Raw genomic sequence first — 20,483 nt, forward strand, 5'->3', positions numbered from 1 at the left:
GTCCCCTCCAAGTATTGAAAGGCTGCAGTAAGGTCTCCCAGAGACTTCTCTCTTCTAGGCTGAACAAGCCCAACTCTCTCAGCCTTTCTTCACAGGAGAGGTGTTCCAGCCCTCTGATCATTTTTGTGGCCCCTCTCTGGACCTGCCCTAACAGGTCCATGTCTTGTACTGAGGACCCCAGAGATGGACGCAGTATTCCAGGTGGGGTCTCAGGACAGTGGAGTAGAGCGGCAGAATCACCTCCCTGGACCTGCTGGCTATGCTGCTTTTGATGCAGCCCAGGAGACAACCGGACTTCTGAGATGCAAGTGCACATTGCCAGCTCATGTCCAATTTTTCATGAACCAGTATCCCCAAGTCTTTTTCTGCAGGGCTGCTCTCAGTCTGTACTGATGTTGGAGATTGCCCCAAGCCAAGTGCAGGACCTTGCACTTGGCCTAACTGAACTTCATGAGGTTCACACGTGCCCACTTCTTCAGCCTGTCAAGGTCCCTCTGGATGGCATCCCTTCCCCCTAGCATATCAGCTACACCATTCAGCTTAGTGTCATCTGCAAACTTGCTGAGGGTGCGCTCAGTCCCACTGTCTATGTCGTTATTATACAGTATTGGTCCCAGTACAGACCCTTGAAGGACACCACTTGTTACTGGTTTCCATTTGGACATTGAACTATTGACTGTAACTCTTTGGATGTGGCTATCCAGCCAATTCTTTAACCATCTAATAGTCCATCCATCAAATCCATCTCTCTCCCCAACCCTAACGTAAAAGCAGCCTTATATGATGCCTAAAAATGTCCTCCATCTAAAATGAACTAACAAAATCCATTAGTGATCATATGAATCAGTATACAAGTTCAGGTCGAGAGACTGGAACCTAAAACTTAACACATCTCCTGAATGGTAAAAATGGGACAATGATTATAATAAAATGCAAGTTTTGACAACATTTAATGAAAAGTTAAACAAAATAAATCAAAGAAATAGTGTAAGTTTTATTTTATTATAAGGAAACTGTGTCAGATGTAGTTCATACAGTGTCAGACTTGTCACTGCACAGTAGTGTTTTAATTGGGTAATGATCGTAATCACATACTCTGTCAGCAAAGGAATGAGGCATCTGAATAAGAGGCAATTGAACCCAACATGACCTAGTTCTCAGAATGTCTTATCACAAACCCCTGCTTCTGCTTAGTTCAACTTATCTGTCTGTAGTAAATGTCTAGTGGAATTACTATTATAATGGTCATTCCAGTTACTTTATAGCAAGGAGATGCTGTACTGCACACTGAAATATATTAGTGCACAATATTGTACCTATTTTGATATTAATCAGGATTAATTTCCCAAATTATAAAAGAAGCCTAGCTTACTAAATAAAGTTGCTTTGCTCTTCATTAGGGAAAGGAAAAGAAACAGAGGGCACATCTGGATATGTGCTACTTAAAATATTCAATAATTTATATTTTTTAAAAATATATAAAATCCTAGCCCCTGTTGTTTTGCAAACTATAAATGTATTAAGAAAATAGATTCCAACTCAATGGCTGGGGACTGCAGTTCAAGTAAAATATTGCCCAAATTTGTTTCAGCTTTTTCTTTAAAAGCTCTTCTCATTCTAAACCAGTAAATTAGCAACACTATATTCTACAAGCAATCCTTCTCACTATCTTTAATAACATTTGCCTATCAGTTTATTATGACAGTTAAACTGCAGTATAACCTAGTTTATGTACACAGAACACAATGACATTACATAAAAATAAAAGTATGGAATTTATTAATACCTATGGTAATACTATGCAAATATGCAACATCAAAATACAAATTAGAGTATATTATCTCAAACACCTTGATTCTTTTGTGAGTGTAGCTTTCCTCCCCCTTGTGCTCCCTTCCATTATAATTATCCTACACTTCAGAAGCAAATTGTGTCACAATTCTTTCTTGTCTCCTCAGTCTATAATTTGGAACTTGTCACAGCGCTTCTAAGCACATCATATACCTTCCTATTATCTTGTAAATAGATACATTAAGTAGATATTGTGCCAAGATTAAATATTTTAACCTTATTTAAAAACTTAACATTTGCATTATATTTTTTACTTCCAGAAGACGCTTTAGCATTTCCATTGTAATTGATATATGTCAATGTAATCAAGCATAATTAAGGTGCCTTGAAAAGTATTTTATTGAAAAAGCCATGCATTTCTTATTTCAGTTAAGAATTAGAACACAGCAGTCTTTCCTTTAAAAATCAGACTCAAAAAGACTATAAGACCAGCCTCAGAAACAGTTTTTTTCAGAATATGGTATTTAAATAAATTGTTAAATTTATGTTTAAGCGTTAAGAGAGTCAAATGATGGACACCTGGTAAGAGTAACTGAGTTAGAGAAAAACAGAAGATGAGGTTATATTCCTGCATGTACCTCCTCTGAAAACATGAAAAATATAGGGGGCTAGGCTGGACCTTGAAATGACTATGGATAAAAGATGATCAAGAGAAGACTGGAGACATAGTATGCAGATTTGTTGTTCATGGATCTCAGAAGGGTCACTGATTATGACAAGACTTGACCCACTATAGGCCAGGCGAGAACTGCACTGTATAGTTTCTATTATGAAATGGTTAGCATGATCAAGAATTAACTGGTGCTCTTATCTCCTGCCCAAACATTTTTTTTAAGAAGCTTTTACATTGTAGCTCTTGCTATAGATCTCTGAACAAACTGCGTAAAGCCTTCTTGGTCCGCTTAATCCTAATGAAGTCAACGTCATTTAAATTGTATAATATCCAAATATTGTCTCTCATTACATAAGCTTGAATAAACTGGAACATCTTAATGTTTCTGTTTATGTACGATATATATCTATCCATGGAGAGAGAGTGAGAATATATCACTATGGTACAAGTATCTAAAGAACAAAAAGGTATGAGAAAATTAAATTCATTATATACAGCACAGGCATTTAAAAAAGTCCTACAACATTAAACAAATTGAATATACAAGTATCTCTGTCAGGCTAATCAGTGTGAGAAGCGTGCGTTTTCTTAAAATGCATTTTAAAATTTTATCTCACCATACTGTGTGGTCACACAGTATGATCCAGCACGTCATGACACAACATCAATGTAATTTTTGGTTAAAATCTGTAAAAACACCAAATCTGCTATTCAGTTATGTAGACTGCTTATTACCATAATAATGTCAAGTATAAAGAAAGTGTACTTTTATGCAAATAAAAATGCCTCGATCACAACATCTGATCCCAGATGACTTGGGCCACTGGTCTGAGAGACTTTCAACATACAGAAGGTTCACTTTGTAATACACTCAAATATATTTTTAAAGATCATGCCACTCTAATTCTGCTAGCCATGTTCAAGGAATATCTTAATTTCATTTTTTCCCCATATATTTTTTCTGGTTTCTTCCTTTTGTTTTCTCTACCCCTTGAAGAGATTTTTTTTTTTTTTTAAACATCTAAAACCTTCTTATATTCTTCACAGTTTTAGATTACTCATTCAGCAAGTACTTGAATTTTTTTCTGTTTTTAAATAGTTGAAATACCTATACCTTGCTATATATCATATATATATATTTCTGTTTAATAAATAACTATTTAAAACTGTAACCTAGACTGAAGGGGTGTAGTAGGGACTATAGAACAATAGTAGGAAGGACTGATGTTTCAAGATTTTATTAAACAATATGCAGTCAAAACAAACTTTTGTTATTTTCTAGATTGAAATACATGATCTAGATGTAACAGGTATTTGTTATACTGAAATCATCTGACATTACAAACAGAATAGGACTAATATATTGGGGATCAGCTGTTTTATATTTTCTACTTTTTGCTTGGAATCATCTGAAACATGGGAACACCTATTTATCTATTTAATGCCCACTCTCAGAAAAGCTTTAAAAAAGCAAACTTAAGAGAAGGGGTTCCCTCTGAAAGGAGAACTCATGTCTCATTTCAGTTGTAAAGCAGAGCATGGTCATTTACATGTCCGAACCATCAACAGAATTAATTCTGTGGAGGCAATGTACCATCAGTTGCAGAAACAGGAGCAATTGATCCTAACCTATGCTTAAAATAGTACTTTAGTTTATCTGGAAGAGAACGCTTTTACTACTTTTCCTTTGAACTTCAGCAGCATCCCTCTGAGCTGTTCGTAACTGCTCTCCCACTGCCCTAATTCACATTTTCTGCTCAACTTTATCTTCACAAAGAGTTTAGATCTAAACTCCCTGGAAGTGAATTTGCATTTAAAAAAATTCTCCATTTCAAAATGCTTTTAATGTTTTCTCACATTTTTTGAGCAAAACCTTAATATTACAGCAGCATGAAATAATGATACCTTCTCATAAACATACTAACATAAGATGGTGAATGTATTGCACCATCCATACATCATTTGTCCTCTGTCAAGCTGACATCTGTGCATATTTAACAGCTTCAATGTCAACTCTCAGAAAATACGAAAGTACGAAAATAAAGCTGTGGCAGCATTTCTTTTCTGATATGCACAAGAGCAAGACCCGAGAGGATGAAGGAAGTTAGTCTATTTTGTGGCTTCTTTTCACATCATAAGATAAATTGTTTCCAATTACTTTACTTCAGTATTAAGGACTGATCTGCATATGGCTTCAATTTAAAAACATATGTAAGCCAGACATCTGTGATGGCTTGACCTCCTCCATACGTGTATGAAAACAAGCTATGCAGAATATGCTGATTGGGGATACCATGAAAAATAAACAAGACCAAAGGATGACCTAATAGATATTACCTCCAAAAACATATTAGACCATGATCTGCTAACTTGTGAAAATGATTACCAAATATTGCCTGCATTAGTGATTACCATGCCTGCCACTGTTGTTTCCCCATGTGCGCCACGCTGCATCCTACTGCTGATACGTTATGTCTCAGAAATACCTAAATTACACTCAAATTCTTCTTTAAATTTCCTGTTGCAAATCCAGTGAACTCCACTGGCTTTATCTCAAGGACAAAATATCTCAAGCCTTTACTATATCTTTCCAGTACTCGCTGAGCTTTACTCATGTGCTGCATTCTTCTCATGTGTAGTACACTGTTTAATAACCACAAACCTTTATTATTTGTTACTAAAACCTTGTAACCAATTAAACTTTGCTATTTATTTCATAATAATCGGTTTTTTGTAAGAACCAACTGTCCAATCATAGGAAGTCTCATTTTCTCAATTTTTTTAAAGTACCTCTTAAAATTAATTATAAGCCAGAAATGCAAGATTACAGAGGATAAGAGATTCAGCACATAACACAATTAGAATTTTAAACAGTGGTGAATTATTCAAAGTTCAGAGAATAAATGATAGGCTTGTCTTTTGGAAATATAATGTCGACACTGACCATTTCACTTAAGTCAGGCATTAACATAGGTTCTTGCAGAATTGGTAGTTCCATGTGAAAATTACATCCATTCAGAAAAGATATGTTACATATATTCATAATAATTCAGAGAGAAGCATGCAAAAATTAAACTAGTAACAAGATTCTTTTGAATGGGCATTAATGAGAATATGAAAAAAGTTCATTTATCTATTTTTATCATGAATTTGCTGAAGGCTGCTCAAGCAACTCACAGTCAACAACAATTACATGAATATGCATGTGCATACATATATTTGCACGCATATGAATTTATCTATAACAATAACTGATCACAAATAATTACTCAGGAATTCAGGCAGCTTACAGCAATTAATATTGTAACAGAGTGGTATGAAAAATAACTTACTAGGAATTTATGAAAGAAATTGCTCCTTGCAAATAAGAAAAACAATTTTTCATAGGGAAAATATGTCATCATTCTTAACTTTCACTGACATACTCCCCGTATTTCCTTCGCACAGAGAATCTCTGTGGTATCGTGCTTCCTACCAGTGCAATGCAACATGCATTACATCATTCAGTACAGATTTCAAATTGGGATCCTAAAGAAAAAATGAACTATTGCTTTCTGGAAGGAAAAGATTTTGCAAATGAAACATATAAGCAATAAATAAAATGTAATCCTTCCCAGTGAAAAAAGAAATCTACAGCCTTAGAAAAGAAATTAAAAGCTAATTTTAAATGTTCATAATATTGTTTACTAGTTATTTAAAATACCATATAAGTAGTAGTGCAATTATTTTTCATTAAAAGACTAAGAATTGCCAGTGTATTTCACATGGACCATTACAGAGACAACAATTTCTTTGATGTTTAAGACTTTGAACACATGAACAAACCAAGAGAATTTCTGTGTATCACTGAACTTTTGGGTTATTTTAAAGAAATTTAAATTTTATGTTAGTGGAATAATTTTTTTTTCATTTAATGGGGAAAAGTTAAACTCTCCCTGCAATAGTGTGTATTATTCTTCCTTATTGTTCCAAAAATAGAATCCTGTACCTTCTTTAATCTAATATACCTTCCCCCTACTATTTAATGTAATTTCCTAGGTCTGAATCAATATTCCATTAGCTGGATTCAGTCAATGAACTGTCTTTCACTGCCTGCATTATTCTAGTTTTAAGGTTTTCAGTGCTGGCACACCGCAAGCATAAGTTATTGCCATACTAGGAAATCAGTAGTCCCACACAGATATTTCTACATGCTGCTTTAAAAATCACCGTGTAAGGAATAACAAATTGTTCAGCAAGCAGTGGTACTGAAAAGGCCTGATTTTCAGTGGTCTGTCCCCTGTTCGTTCCCACATCCCCTTCTTCACCCGACTCCCACGCCAATCTGCGTAGGAATAGGGGCTGATGGCACAAGCTGCGGGAGTCGGGGACAGCCACCTCTGAGCTGGCTGCAGAGGCCAGAGGCACCGACCTGTCGTTTGCCATATGGCTGATGCCTCTCCCCGAGGATCAAGTGCATTTTCCCCCAGAAAGGCACTGGTTCGGGAGCCACCCCTCTAGTGACCTACTGACTACCACGGCACTTGCAGGAATCCTTATGGACTTACCGTTCCGTCAAGTTTGGTTGAGATTGGCTAAAACTTTCAAAAATTTTTAAGGTTGGTAGAGGGATGAACTGGTGCAGACACAAGCAATGCACAAGCAAAAACCGCATCTGCTTTGAGAATTATTCTCACTTGGATGTTTCTCACACCCAAACATGTATAGGAATTCAAATAGCTTTGGTAAAGACTTTTAATAAAACATGCTAAGTCCAAGTTATCAATTTCAGCTGGCTAATGGATTTAAATTATATATTAAAAAGTTTAATGTAATAATATACAATTAAGTGGGTTTATGTAGCAATACAGTGAAAACATATGCTGGCTTCTGACGGAAAGCATAAAAGCCCTCTGTGCTGCAAGTCATGATTCTGGAAAAACAACATGTTTTCCTTCCATACACCCTGCTTGAAGTATTATTTCTATGTTTGCAATAAGAGATCAGAATGGAAGAGATACCACTGAGCACTCCAGAATTTAGAACTTAAAATTACTGAGTTTAACTCTTGTACAAAAGGATGGTGTTCTAGTAGCATTTTTATGAGATCACAGCATACTTTGCAAGACCTGTATTTCTATGGTTTACTAAATGGAGCACTGACTTTTCCAAATCTTATGATGAGAACAGGCAACAATTTCCAGCCATGTCTATTGCGACAATGATTTGAAGTCAGCAGTAAGAATTATTTAATATGAAGCATATCTGTAATGGTCTAATAAGTATGTATAACATACAAGACAACAGAACATAGAACAGAAAAGTTACCAGTATTGAAACAGCGCTTTTCTGCCACTGCTAGTTTTCCCCTTCTTGTGTGTGAAGAGTTCAAACAAGAAGGATAAAGACTATATAAGCCACTGACATGAGACTTGTTTTTACAAGTCAGTGCACACATGGACCTCTGAGCACAGTAAATTAACATGGATTTGCATCAACAACCAGTAATTATGTTTTACATCAGCCAATAAAGAGCAGAAGAATGATGAATTCCCGCTGTCAGAGCTGCGCTATATTCAACCACAGAAAAGTTTTACCAGTTCCAAAATTTAATACATCTACCAAAAACTAAAAAAAAAAAAAAAACAAAAAACAAACCAACCCACCAAAAAAAAAACCTTAGCCAAATCTCAAAACAACATGTCTGACCAGATTTATAAGTTTGGCCAATGTTTTTGCACTGTCTGAAGTCAGTGATAATTCCATAGCTCTCAAAAGCTAGGGTACTCACCCAAACAATCCCGGCCAAGATTCAGCTAAGCCACTTTTCCTACAAGTTTCACTGTACTTAATTTTGCTGTATACATTTACACGAATCTGGACATTTTGGCTCTACAGGTCTAAAAAAATGCCAAATCAATGCCACCTTTAACATGAAAGGAAGACAGTTGCTCGGTGTTAAGCACCACGTAACATAATACTGTTATCTGAACAGCACATTTACTAGACATTTTATATTCTGTAGAGCCTATGGCATTCTATATAAAAGCAGGGACTCTTAAAATAAGAGGCTATGACAGCTGACCATTTTGTACATGTGTTTTCATATGACAGCATTGCTGTTACTGTTATAACATAATAAATGTCATTACAAAACCAGAGTGATCTAAAAAGCTTAACCTGACTTGCACCAATTCCCACACTACAACTTAGAGCTTCATCCCTGCAAGGTGGTAAACACTTGGCTCTTATTCCTGTAGTTACAGTCTTGCAAAAAATTAAGTGTGCACTTTCCTCAAGGCTCTGTGAAAACATAAATGCCTTCTCAGCTCAAAGTCCGCCACAAATATCATCCAGAAATGGAAAAAGAAAGCTGTTAAGCACTGTTTTATCTCATAGAGATTAATGTTTGTGGTAGCACTGATGAGAATCTCTCGTAAGATTTCTTTTTGTGGAAAGCCTTAATCAAATACACCCTAATGTTATCAAAAGCAATGTAGAAATCTAGCAACACATTTTATCACGAGGTAAGAGATGACACAAGACACAAATATTACAAGCATCTTTCTTTTTAATTCCTTTACTGTGGAAAGAAAAAGATAGAAAAGAAAATGTGACTCCTGTGCTGCACAATTTATTCATGTGTCACTAGCAGGCTATTCCATACGCTTCTTATTGCAATTCTAGGGAAAGCAATAATTCATATCAATTAATTGGATATGTCAATTCTAATTAGTCCACAAAGGCTAGGTAAGTATCCTTAGGAGACCACAGGGTACCTCCACGTTGCTGCAAACAAATCAAGTACCCAAATCTTGGCTAGTCTGTGGCTTGGGACACAAGAGAGCTTACACAGAGCACTTCAGAGTATTGGAGCAAGGCAGCAGGGGAAGGAGATTGAAAAACAAAAGCTGGCCTTCCTGCTTTTTTTGCTGTCCACTGGTTTTGGCAAACGAGACTACTGTGCAATAAAGGATGCCTTCTGAAACACAAAGAAATCAAAGCAAAAGGAGCAATAAACATCCACTTAACACTAACATGCAATGTTACGGCCCCTGGTTTCAACAGAAACAACCATGAAGTGAAACAGAGCGTTCCTATATAGGTTTTTCTTTTATTATTGTGCAGGGAAAATATCCATTCCTCTATCCCTAGTAGTAGTTGTGATCACTATCATCAGCCTTGAAGAAACTGAACATCCAGAAGGATTGAAGTTAGAAATAAAAACATTGTCTTCCAGATCTAAACCTCAAAAGAAATCTAAGTGATGTCAGAAAGGAATGTACCATTAACACCCCGTAAACCAGGGGTAGAAGAATATACATAAATTATAATATATACCAACACTATTTGGACTGAATTTCAGCCAGTATTTTCCCTCCTGCCCTGGTCTACAGCATCGGACATGCATGGTTTTTCAGCACCATATCATTAGCCTACCTATTCATTTGCATAAATCTCTGCTATCACATTGGCCTAATAAGTAGCAATACAATTTAATTGTACATATTATGGTGTGCTGTTCTCTACCAGTGAGTGACAGTAACTCATAATATGAAAAGGGATAAAACATTCATTGACAGAATACCACTGAGTTTACCCAGACACATAACCAGACATAAAATACAGTAATGGATTATTATAAAAGGATTATTTTATAAGTTTATAAATGGAAATAAGTACATTTATTTTTCAGAAGCATGCAGTAGTTCCTGTAGTAGCCTATTCACCAGCCTAGCCTGCAATGGATTAGGAACCTCATTCTTACTGGTACTTAAACAGATGCATTTTCAGAAGAAAATTATAAGCTTTGAAACAGATTTAACACTTTGAATAGAACATGTTTCTCCCTATTTTGTGAAAAAGAATTATTGTGTGACAAGACAAAATCTTTCAACCATGTCAAAAGACAGGAAAAACAAAAGTCTGTTTTCTCTCATTAGTCTGTTAACATTGTCTTGCTCTACCGGCAACTAATGTACATAAATTCAAGGAATTAAAATAGGAGTCAATACAGCAAATTTGTATTTTTCCTGACATTTTATTTTTAACATAAACCCAGCCTTAAGCAGGAAGAATACAGAAATACTTATGGCTGGAAGTACTTCATCTGAAGTTTGATAGCCTAACACCACAAAGATTGGATGCATTACTTGTGGAAAAGATTTAGACATGGTCTACCGGAATTCACCCAACCTGCTCTCTCTTCCCCTTTTGGACTGTATGCAGGTAGCTGAAATTTGACTAAAACGCAGCCAACCTCCATTCTTCTATTTCTACTATATACACATCATCTTATGACAACAGACCACATACATATTGGAATACCTGAATAGGACCATTTCCAATCTGTGTTTAGCTACACGATATGCAGACATCACATAACCAGAGGGTTCTGTGCCTTCATGAGAGGTTATGTGGCCTTGACTGCTAAGGTACGGTCACTGTACAAGAATGATAAATTCATATAGGATAAAGTTTTCAACAGAACTCAAGCCTAAGTTTCTAGTGCAACTTAACACACAGAACAAATTTGTAAGTCACTTAGGTTCTAAATTCCCTTGAAAACAATCTTGTGCTTGGATACCTCTGAAAATTTTACATACTAAGCTTTTATACTACTGGTGGTGGTACTGCTACAGTATTCCAAAATATTCTTACTGTGCAAACAATAGTCTTGGAAACCATGTGCTACAATGGAATAATTGGTGTAGAGGTAGTAGTCCCTGAAGAGAAAACTGAGGAGATAAACATCACCCTCTACCTCATTCTCTACTTGTATCAACTCACATAGCTGCCTTTATGTCTGGTAAGGGAATGCTGAGTGATGTCACAAAGAAAAAATTTCATTTGTACTAGGTAGTCAACACAAATAAAACGTAATTACATTCAAGGTTCTCCTTTATCGGCATACCAGCTTAGCAAGACCTTGAATTTCTTACTTCTTACCAGTAAGACAATGCCATCATGCATGCACATATGTAAAATACCTGTACTTTAGGCTACTGCGAACCATTTTAATATTAATTTAAATAGCACTGGATTGCCAAAAGTTGAACTACTTTTCCAGTTGAGGTTAATAAAGCTCTCTGGATGCATATATGTTTGTATATACAAAAATAATGTATGTGCCAGGTTCCTCATTATACTGAGGAGATGGACTGTCTCTTCATTTCTCACTAAGAGAGATGGCATTCCATTTCAAAGAAAGATTTACTTCCATCTACTTAAGCATCAATATATATATTTAAAATAAGATTTCAGCCTAGAATAATTACCTCTGAACAACCTTTGAAATATGGGGGGGAAATAAATACCTGACATACCAAATGACTTGTTAAAAATGAAACTTGATTACATATCGGGTAAAGTAAGAAAAAATACTTTCCAATATACAAACAGTATTGACAAATCAAGAAGCGTATCAGCAGAAATACAGACTAAAAGGATCTCAAGAGAGATCATTGTAGGTATGGCCATTAAAAAGTAGTATTAATTTAAGCAGAACTTGAATAATTTTAATTCAGAAGAAACAACCTTATCAGTAGATAAAGAGACAGCTATGAAAGACTGGCTGCTTCGTCTTCAGCATCACATACTTCAAAATAAATTATTGCAAACTGCTTTCCATCTGACCAACAAAATAATTTTACTGTTGTAATTTTGTTGAAGAGATGCCTAGTAAAGAAATATGTTAGAAAAATGTTCGAAAAAATGCATGTGTGTTTGGTAGCTATGTCCCATACACTGTTTAAAAAAAGTAGTAAAAATGCAAGCAAATTAAACTCATGCCAGTTGTTATAAACATGTTGACCCACAGGTGACTTTATTTTGCCTTCTAGCAGAAAAACTATCATGCTTGGTTTGCTAGCTTTTGCAGTAACTGCATTGAGAGAAATTTTCTAATCTTTATTTCTCCTTGAATGCTATCACAGCACACTGACTAATTTCACTAGCTGAATGCCTATGAATTAACAGTACTTTTAATTACTTTAGATACAATCTATATTTGAGCATGCTTTTCATTTTACATTCATTTTTCTTCCATTCATTATCAAAGTCTTTCTTCCCACTAGACTGTTTATATTTTAATTTGTGCAGGCTTTAACAACATACTGACTCCAATACTGTCCTAATTAAATTAAATTTACTTGCATAGATTTGAACAGCAAGCCCTGTTGACCTCAAAAGTACTCCTTTTTCTTCTTTCCAGTATGTTTTACTGTCTATCAAAGAATTGTTTTCCCCAGGCCCTATTACTTCTTCAGAGTTAGCCTTCGTGCAACTAGTCTTCCAATACATATCCAGATTAGTATTTCAGCTTTAATAAAACTACAGTCCAAATCCTAAATGGCCTGTACTTTTTAGTCCATAGATGTTATTTAGGTCACTTCAAATAAATAATTGCAGAGCACCTTCTGACCACACTAGTAAGATAGGACTTTGATGTTTAAGATAGCATTTTTTTCCCCACAGCCATCATTCCCAATTTTCTTCTTAATTAAAACACTACTTAGAAATGTCTTTCTAGAATGGTCAAAGAATCGAAGCTGAAAGTATGGCTCATCTATGACTTTTCTTTTTTAGATAGTCCTTTCCACTTTTTAGATAGGATTCTCATATGTAATGCCTAGTTAAAGCAAGCTCCAAATTCAGCTTTCTTTCAAAAGAAAAATTACTACTATGTACAATCACAGATCATCTCCCTTCTGATTTTATTCAGAAAGAATATGATGGTTTGAGTCAATTAACCAAGACATAATATTAGTGGGGTCTTTTTCATGTTTATTTTGCGAAGCAGATATAAAATCGTATCAAGGGCAAATGCACAGAGGCAAAACTTCCCTGCCTTCAGTAATTTGCATTTGAGAGCCTAGCTAATAGGTGGTTTAGGACAGGGAAGAAAAAACACATTAGATGCCTCCTTTATTTTTTTGTTTTCTCTTGCACTTACAACCCTCATTATAGGTCAGCATTTAGGCATGTATATGCTGTGTAATGGTTTGCATCACTGTGATAGAAGCAGAGGCATTGCTCTTTGATGTGTAACCTCATCAAACAACTATTCCCCATCCCCCCAAAAGCCAGTGGGCTGATAGCCAGGCCCTTAGGGAGCACATATGGAAAATATGGCATCGCAACATGCACTTTCAGTGTGTTCCAAGAGCTTGAGCTAAGACAGTCAAATTTCTCTTGGTTTCCTGAAGCAACATAGCTATTTTGCAGCTAAACTCATGACCAATGTGCAGCTGAATTCCTGATGCATCACTGAGCCTAAGCTTACCTGAGAGATTTCTACAGTACATTGGAGATGCTTCTGTTTAAAGCGTTACACAACCCATCTAGCTAAGATGGAGTGGAACATCCTGCTAATACTGCCTCGAAGAAATAGGTCATGTCACTTGGACACTGCCACTTGCCAAACAGAAATCAATTAAGAAATCCATGTACAGGAAAAAAAAAGAAAAAAAAAAATCAATGCTCATTGACATGGCCCAGTGAGTGGATGATACGCAGGGTACAAAGTAGTCCTGACATTTATTGATATAAACAGGAATGCAGCTATCCATGATCCAGAGAGGAAGAAAACACAGTGTGGAGCATTGTGGATGCAATGCCAGCATGGGACTGGGAACACGTACCATGCTGAATGGGGCAAATGGAGGGACAGAGAGAGAGAACAAACTATTTCACCTGCTGTTAGCACCCCCCCCCACATGTGCAATTTTAGATCAGATTGTCTGAATTGATGTTTTCCCCTCAATTTTTTTTCATAACAAGCTTTGAAACAAATTTTTTAAAGTATATGTGAATCTACAAATATACGTACTTTGTACTCTATGCACCCTGTCCATATATACAAACACACACACGATGCATTGATGTCTTACTGACCAGTGCTGTATTCTGGCTGCCCAGAAACTGTATGAAGTTCGCTTATAACGCAACTCAGGAAATCAGGAGTAAAATGACACGCTCCTTAAGACATTCTGATTCAAATAATTTCTTAGATGTTAGTTCCTGTTTAGTGGCATAAGCAAAACACAGATACCCATATACCCCCTTTTTTTTAAATAAGGTCTTTCCTCTGTTTTTTTAGACTAGCTAGTCTAAAAATCCATTACAGTGATGAACTCCAATTCACCCTTTCCATTGATCACTTAACCAGCAGTCAGATTTTAGTGCAATATTCTATTACGTTTCAAGATTTAGCACAGAATAAGAATATAATCGTAATATTTTAGAAGTGTATTTCAGTTCTTAATAATGGCAGCATCAGATCTCCTACAATTCAATTATTGCCATTATTTAAAAGAATTAAGAGAAATTCTTAATGACGCTTTTTGGTTACATAGATTAAAATTCCTATAAATTATTACAGATTAAAACTAGATATTATACTTAGTCTTGTAAAACTTCTAACTTGTGATCCTCGCTCAGTAAGAAGCTGCAAGAATTGAAGTATGTGTTGTGCATAGCAGCAAAGCAGGAACGTCAGGAGCAAGAGAATACCCCCAAGAACAGAGCCGCAGGCAGCAGTCTCTCAGCAGAAAGCACACGGAATGGGCAGGAAAATAAAAATTTAGAAGCAGAAAAAAAAAAAAGCAGGCATTTTAGAGGCAGAGTGAGAAAGGAAGGGTAAGGGCTTAAAGGCAGGAGGCTAAATAAATGATACCAGGAGCTGGAAAACCCTCATCCTGTTTTAAAAGAAAAAATAAGGTCATGAGACAGCACAGTAAGAGAAGAGCTGCACTACTGACCAGCAGCAAGTCCAGCATTTAAGAGATACAGTTTCTTTGTTTAAAAAAGAAAAAAAAAAAAAAAATCTGCAAAGGTCCTCCTAATGGGCATACTTGACTGAAGGGCATTCTATTTGCAGAAGAAATTTCTTGGGTCTGCTATTTCTGACTAGCGTCAGGGCATGGCACTGCATTGTTCTTTAGATAATGTAACATTGTGGGGTACTTATGTTCCTTTTAGGTGGAAAACAATGCTTCAGAGGAAAAACTCATGAGTTTCATTTTAAATGTTTCCAAAACACCAAAGTTTGTTGGGTTATGCAGTATGCAACAATTTACAGGTATGGCCACATCAAGGCCAAAAGCCTTTCTCTGATTTGACATATATGTTATTTAGGCTGTAAGAGCAGATCTCAAGCTACATTAAGTATTTTTTGTAATTAGAAGTACTTGCAAGAAGCATTTGCACAATAAAAGGTACTTCATACTGCTTTTTTCTTAGATCAAGTGCATTTTTCCCCGCTTGTTTTCTATTTTATTGTTAAGTGCCAGTTTCCCCGTTGGAGACAATTTATCTTATCAAATTCCCACAGGACAACCTAGTTTGTGCAAAAGCAGAACTGATAAAGAAGTAAAATACTGGGACTGTCGTATGTAATTTACCTATGTAATTTTACTATTTTCCTTTTTGTATTTTCAATATCCTTTCACCTGTTCACCTACACAAAGTTATGTTTTCTTTAGAATTAAGCTAATACATTGCATTTTATTAGCTGGTAGGAATTAAATAACAAAGGAAAAAAAAGAATTTTCTGGTATCAAATACTTTAAGAGGCTAACTGAATTAATAACCTGTTATATGAAAAAAACTGTGTTCTTCCAAATTTGGATGCTTGCAGGTTGCTAAAAAAAACCCAACTTTAAATTAACACACGTGTCTGTACTTCAGCTAAAGTCAATTTTACCATTCCAATGTTGTCTTAAAGCTCATTTTAAACAGTCTTCCAGTCCAATTAGCATTACCTTCTGGCTCCTTAGTACCATCCTTTTGAATGCTGGCATGGTTAAAACACTCAGGTCTACTTGGTTTAATATAGTGTGGCAAATGTCAGTGAAATACGAGGGCATATGGCATATAATTACAGAACCATATGGATGCCAGCAGTGATAGTCAACAGTATTTGAATGCAAGACCAAGAAAGTTAGAGGAAAAGCAATAAAAGACCATCATACATAATCATAAAATGGATATATATAGTTTCTTTAGAGCTCAAAGAAGCCTATACATGTCTGCCCTTTAATGAAGCAAAGCCACTGTGTCTGTACAAGCATATAGCTGTAGAGTGCAGTCTACATTATTTTAGTTTTGGTTTGGAAATTTATAAACCCAGATTAGTAAAATGAGTGATGCAAGAAATCACTTACCAATGCACACAGCAGATCAACTGCTTCCAGTATCAGTTCTTGGTGGCCAATGCGAGTGACTCCCAGTTCCTCAAGCTCTTGATGAGTGATGTGTAGCAGCTGTTCGCCATTGATCTTTTCTCTTTCAAAATTTTTTATGTATTGTTGGAGGCAATCATCAAGGCCTATTTAAAAAAGCCAACAATGCATAGTCAGAGAACAGAGACAAACAATCATAATTCTGTAATACACAAATATAGAAATTTCTTGGGAATGCAAGTATAATTCCTTGTTTAGATCTATCATGGAAAATGTGAAAAAAATTATAATTTAACTTACATAGTATAGAGCATACTACTAAGGACACAAGTTTATATTACTGACATTATTTTCAATGTTCTTAAACATTTTAATACCGATTTTAAACCTTCATGGCACTTATTAGGGAGACAGGAAAAGAACAAAGAAGCACAGAGAGTGACATTACAGAAAACCTTTTTCTTATGATGTCATGAAGACCTAAATATCAGTTTAGCTTATGATAAGGAGCATATTCTTCCTGGTATTCCTCTTGTAGGACTCTTCAAAGTCACACGGTGTGGCTATCACTCATTAGGAAGAGTATTTTTCAGGTTCAGTAACCACCTATACTAACTCTGCTACACCCGGTGCCAATTTTTTTTTTTTTTTTTTTTTAAGTCAAACTATCCAACTTTCTGAAACTCAATAACATACAAATGGTTTTGTTACAAACCCTTCGATTAATAATACAATTTTGCCCATGCACAAAGAATTACTCCATTTTGCCCTGAAACTTGATATGGTAAGAATAACAGATTTGGTAGCTGCTACATTATTCTATTTGTCAGACCAGAGAAGGGACTGATTAACAACATAAGCTGAAATATTTTTCATTTCTCCAAATCTGTTTCAGAACCACTAGAACAGTTAGTTGAACACAAGACTCTTCACTGTTGAAAGCTATGCGAGGTTACGGAGAGGTCCCTCAAGGACTCTGTTTAGATTTGTACTAGATTCAATGGAAACCTGATATGCATATCATTTTCTGAAGACCTACAAAAATTCAGCTTCAATAATTTAACCTACTAAGTAGAGTAAGTAGAACACTTTGATTCTCAATTATTTGTCATACAGTGAAGCAACTAAACCTAAGATCCATAAAAAGTACAGATGTCCAGAAACCACAGAATTAACCAAGTCGGGCATTTAAGGAAGATAGAGCTTTGAAATACCATAATTTCTGCATGCAGCCTTCTATTAAATACACATGAAATTACCAGTATGGTTAAATGAAGCAGAAAATGTGTATGCAAGCACCAAGAAAACACAATGTATATAAAGAAAAGGAAAGCAATAGGCATACGAACAATATTGTTCTCATTTGTCTGTTTAAAAGTTCTCACATATGCAATATAAACAGAAATAAAGCAAAAGTTAATGTTCTCTTCATTTCCTTGTTTATTAATGTAAGGAAACAGACAATTCTATCATGGGTCTTAGTATCTTTTAAAAGAGAAATTTGTAGTTATTTTAACATTTTTTGAACCACAAAGGTCCTTTTAAGTAACCAGATGATACAGTTTGGCAATGATGAACAGAAATATATTCCTCTAAATTAGTACAGGAACGGTAAATGAGTTAAACAAGAGGATGAAGGAAGTCCACTGAAAACATTAGAAAACTACATTACTATCTATTACTCCATTTCTAAGCATAATATCAAGTGATTTAGATAATATTAAGTGATTTAATTCGATCTAATAAAATTGGTCTCTTTCATTGTAATGGAAAATATTAGCTAAACGCATTACTAACATGCAACACCCCAGCCTGACTGAATTAGTTAGCATCCAGAAATGAATTTCTAAAAGTTATAGGAGGACTTGGTCAGAATAACCAAACCACCTGCTTGGGAAGTGAAAGCTTGTGGAAACTGAAGTCAGAAAATGTGGAATTTAAAATTATCCTGTAGACAAAAATAGTTGATATTGTCCATGGTTTTCTATTCTCAGGTTTCTAGACTATCTGAGAAAGAGAGATCTGATACCTTATATTTGGCATGCTGAATATTACCACATTAAGTCTCAATTAAGCCAACATAATTCAGTTGAGACATGAGGACCGTGAGGACACAAGAATTGAATAAAACGAAACAATGGTTTTGTCTTCTGTTCCATAAAAACAAAGGGATACATTGCAGTTTCCTTTCATTATCTTTCAAAATTATTCACTTATTTACACTGTAAACTGGTAGTCCTAAGTTATGTTACAGTGCTCATTTACCATTTACCAAGTAACGTGCACAACTTTATGGTCACTTACACATAAATCCCATACAAAACTAGATTAGTGATAAGTCATATTTTATATTGTTATTCATAAGTATGAAGTAGTTTGGGGGTTTGGGTTTGTTTGGGAGGGTTTTTTGTTGGTTTTTTTGGGGGTGGGGTGTTGTTGTTTGTTTTAACTGAAATCAGCAGTCTGTTTGTAATTAACACCTAAGCCTTTTCTCTGTTCCAGAATGGTCTGCAAACAGGAGACTATTTCTCTGCATCTATTCATAGTTTTAAATGATTTAATGAATGATTTCATGTAATTATATATCAGTTTGGACGAGCTGAAAACTGGTCACTGCAAGTTCTGCATTTATTATTTAACGTTTGAAATTCAGAGCCATTATGCATTTCTGTTCCCTGCTTGCTCAAGAACAATTCTTAGAAACGATTTCAAAGCAAATTCCAAAACTCATGCATTCCAGATTTGCTTTTACTGAATATTTGCCTAAAACTCATCAGAAAAAGTCACTGAAACTGATACCATAAATTAAATTCTTTTGAACAAAAGTGAAGAAAATTAATTTAAAAATTTAGTATCAGTGGCCACAAATAAGCATTTGTAGCATTCAGAAAAATTTAGAAAATACCAAATGAACATGACATCCTATGAAAACTGTGTAGTCAGGTGTATTAAATGTGCCTTTGTGCCAGGGAGAATGTATGACAGAAGAGCAAAATATGAAATTTGTATTATTCATTCTGCTCTGTAATAGCTCCCCAGGGCATCTTTAGAAGGCATTTACTTAATGGTGCAAACAGTATGGCAGTTGACAACAGAATACAGAAATATATCATTAAGGACCAGGCTGCCTCATAGCATGACAGCATCTAATAAATACACACAAAAAAAGAAATATTTGTCCATTGCTCTCTGCTTTTCTGTCTATCTAGGAGCTAGGTATCGTATTCCATTGTTCCTTTTCTTGTGATGTAAGATTTTGTATTTGATAAGTGTGAGGTGTTACAAAGCTAGAATTTAGCTATCAGTAGGTTCATTCTTTATTATCATGGCTATAATTGGTTTTAGCACGAAAATATCAAAGATGCAATTAGAAAGAGCACAGAATGAGATCATTTTGACTCACCAAAGCCAAATGGAATATTTATTTCCTCAAGCCACTTAGGCCTCATTACTGCTCTTTATGCAATTTTCTCGATATAATTTCTGTTTACAGATATGACTTAAATTAGTTAAGATTCATAACTACAAAGAAGTAAGGGGCATTAACTCTGTTTTATATGTAAGTAAATAAAATTAAACCACTATTCCCAAGTTACAGTGTGAGAGATAGGCAAGAAACATAGAGGCTTGCAGTTCTGCTTCTGCACATTCTTACTTTTTTGGGGTACAGTTTATAACTGATTAATGTATCCTTCATAGTGCAATAAATTAATTTGAAGAAAAGGGTTTAAACATGTATGCTTTATTTTAAACCTGAGACAACATCCATGATGAGAAATCTGCTATGTTGTCTGTTTCCATTTGTAAGTAAAAGAAACCGCATTCCATCCACATGAACTAGGAAAACTTTATCTCTG

General features: G+C 35.3%; 1 protein-coding gene across 1 annotated transcript in view; it reads right to left on the reverse strand.

The window, feature by feature from the left end:
• Positions 1–20,483, reverse strand: part of LOC128153769 (connector enhancer of kinase suppressor of ras 2-like) — a 212,080-nt gene that overhangs the window by 120,866 nt on the left and 70,731 nt on the right. Inside the window, exon 2 of the mRNA XM_052813495.1 lies at positions 16,609–16,772. Coding sequence (XP_052669455.1) covers positions 16,609–16,772 — 164 coding nt within the window. The remainder of the gene's footprint in view (positions 1–16,608; positions 16,773–20,483) is intronic.

Source organism: Harpia harpyja, chromosome 18, assembly GCF_026419915.1.
Source record: "Harpia harpyja isolate bHarHar1 chromosome 18, bHarHar1 primary haplotype, whole genome shotgun sequence".
Classification (NCBI taxonomy): Eukaryota; Metazoa; Chordata; class Aves; order Accipitriformes; family Accipitridae; genus Harpia; species Harpia harpyja.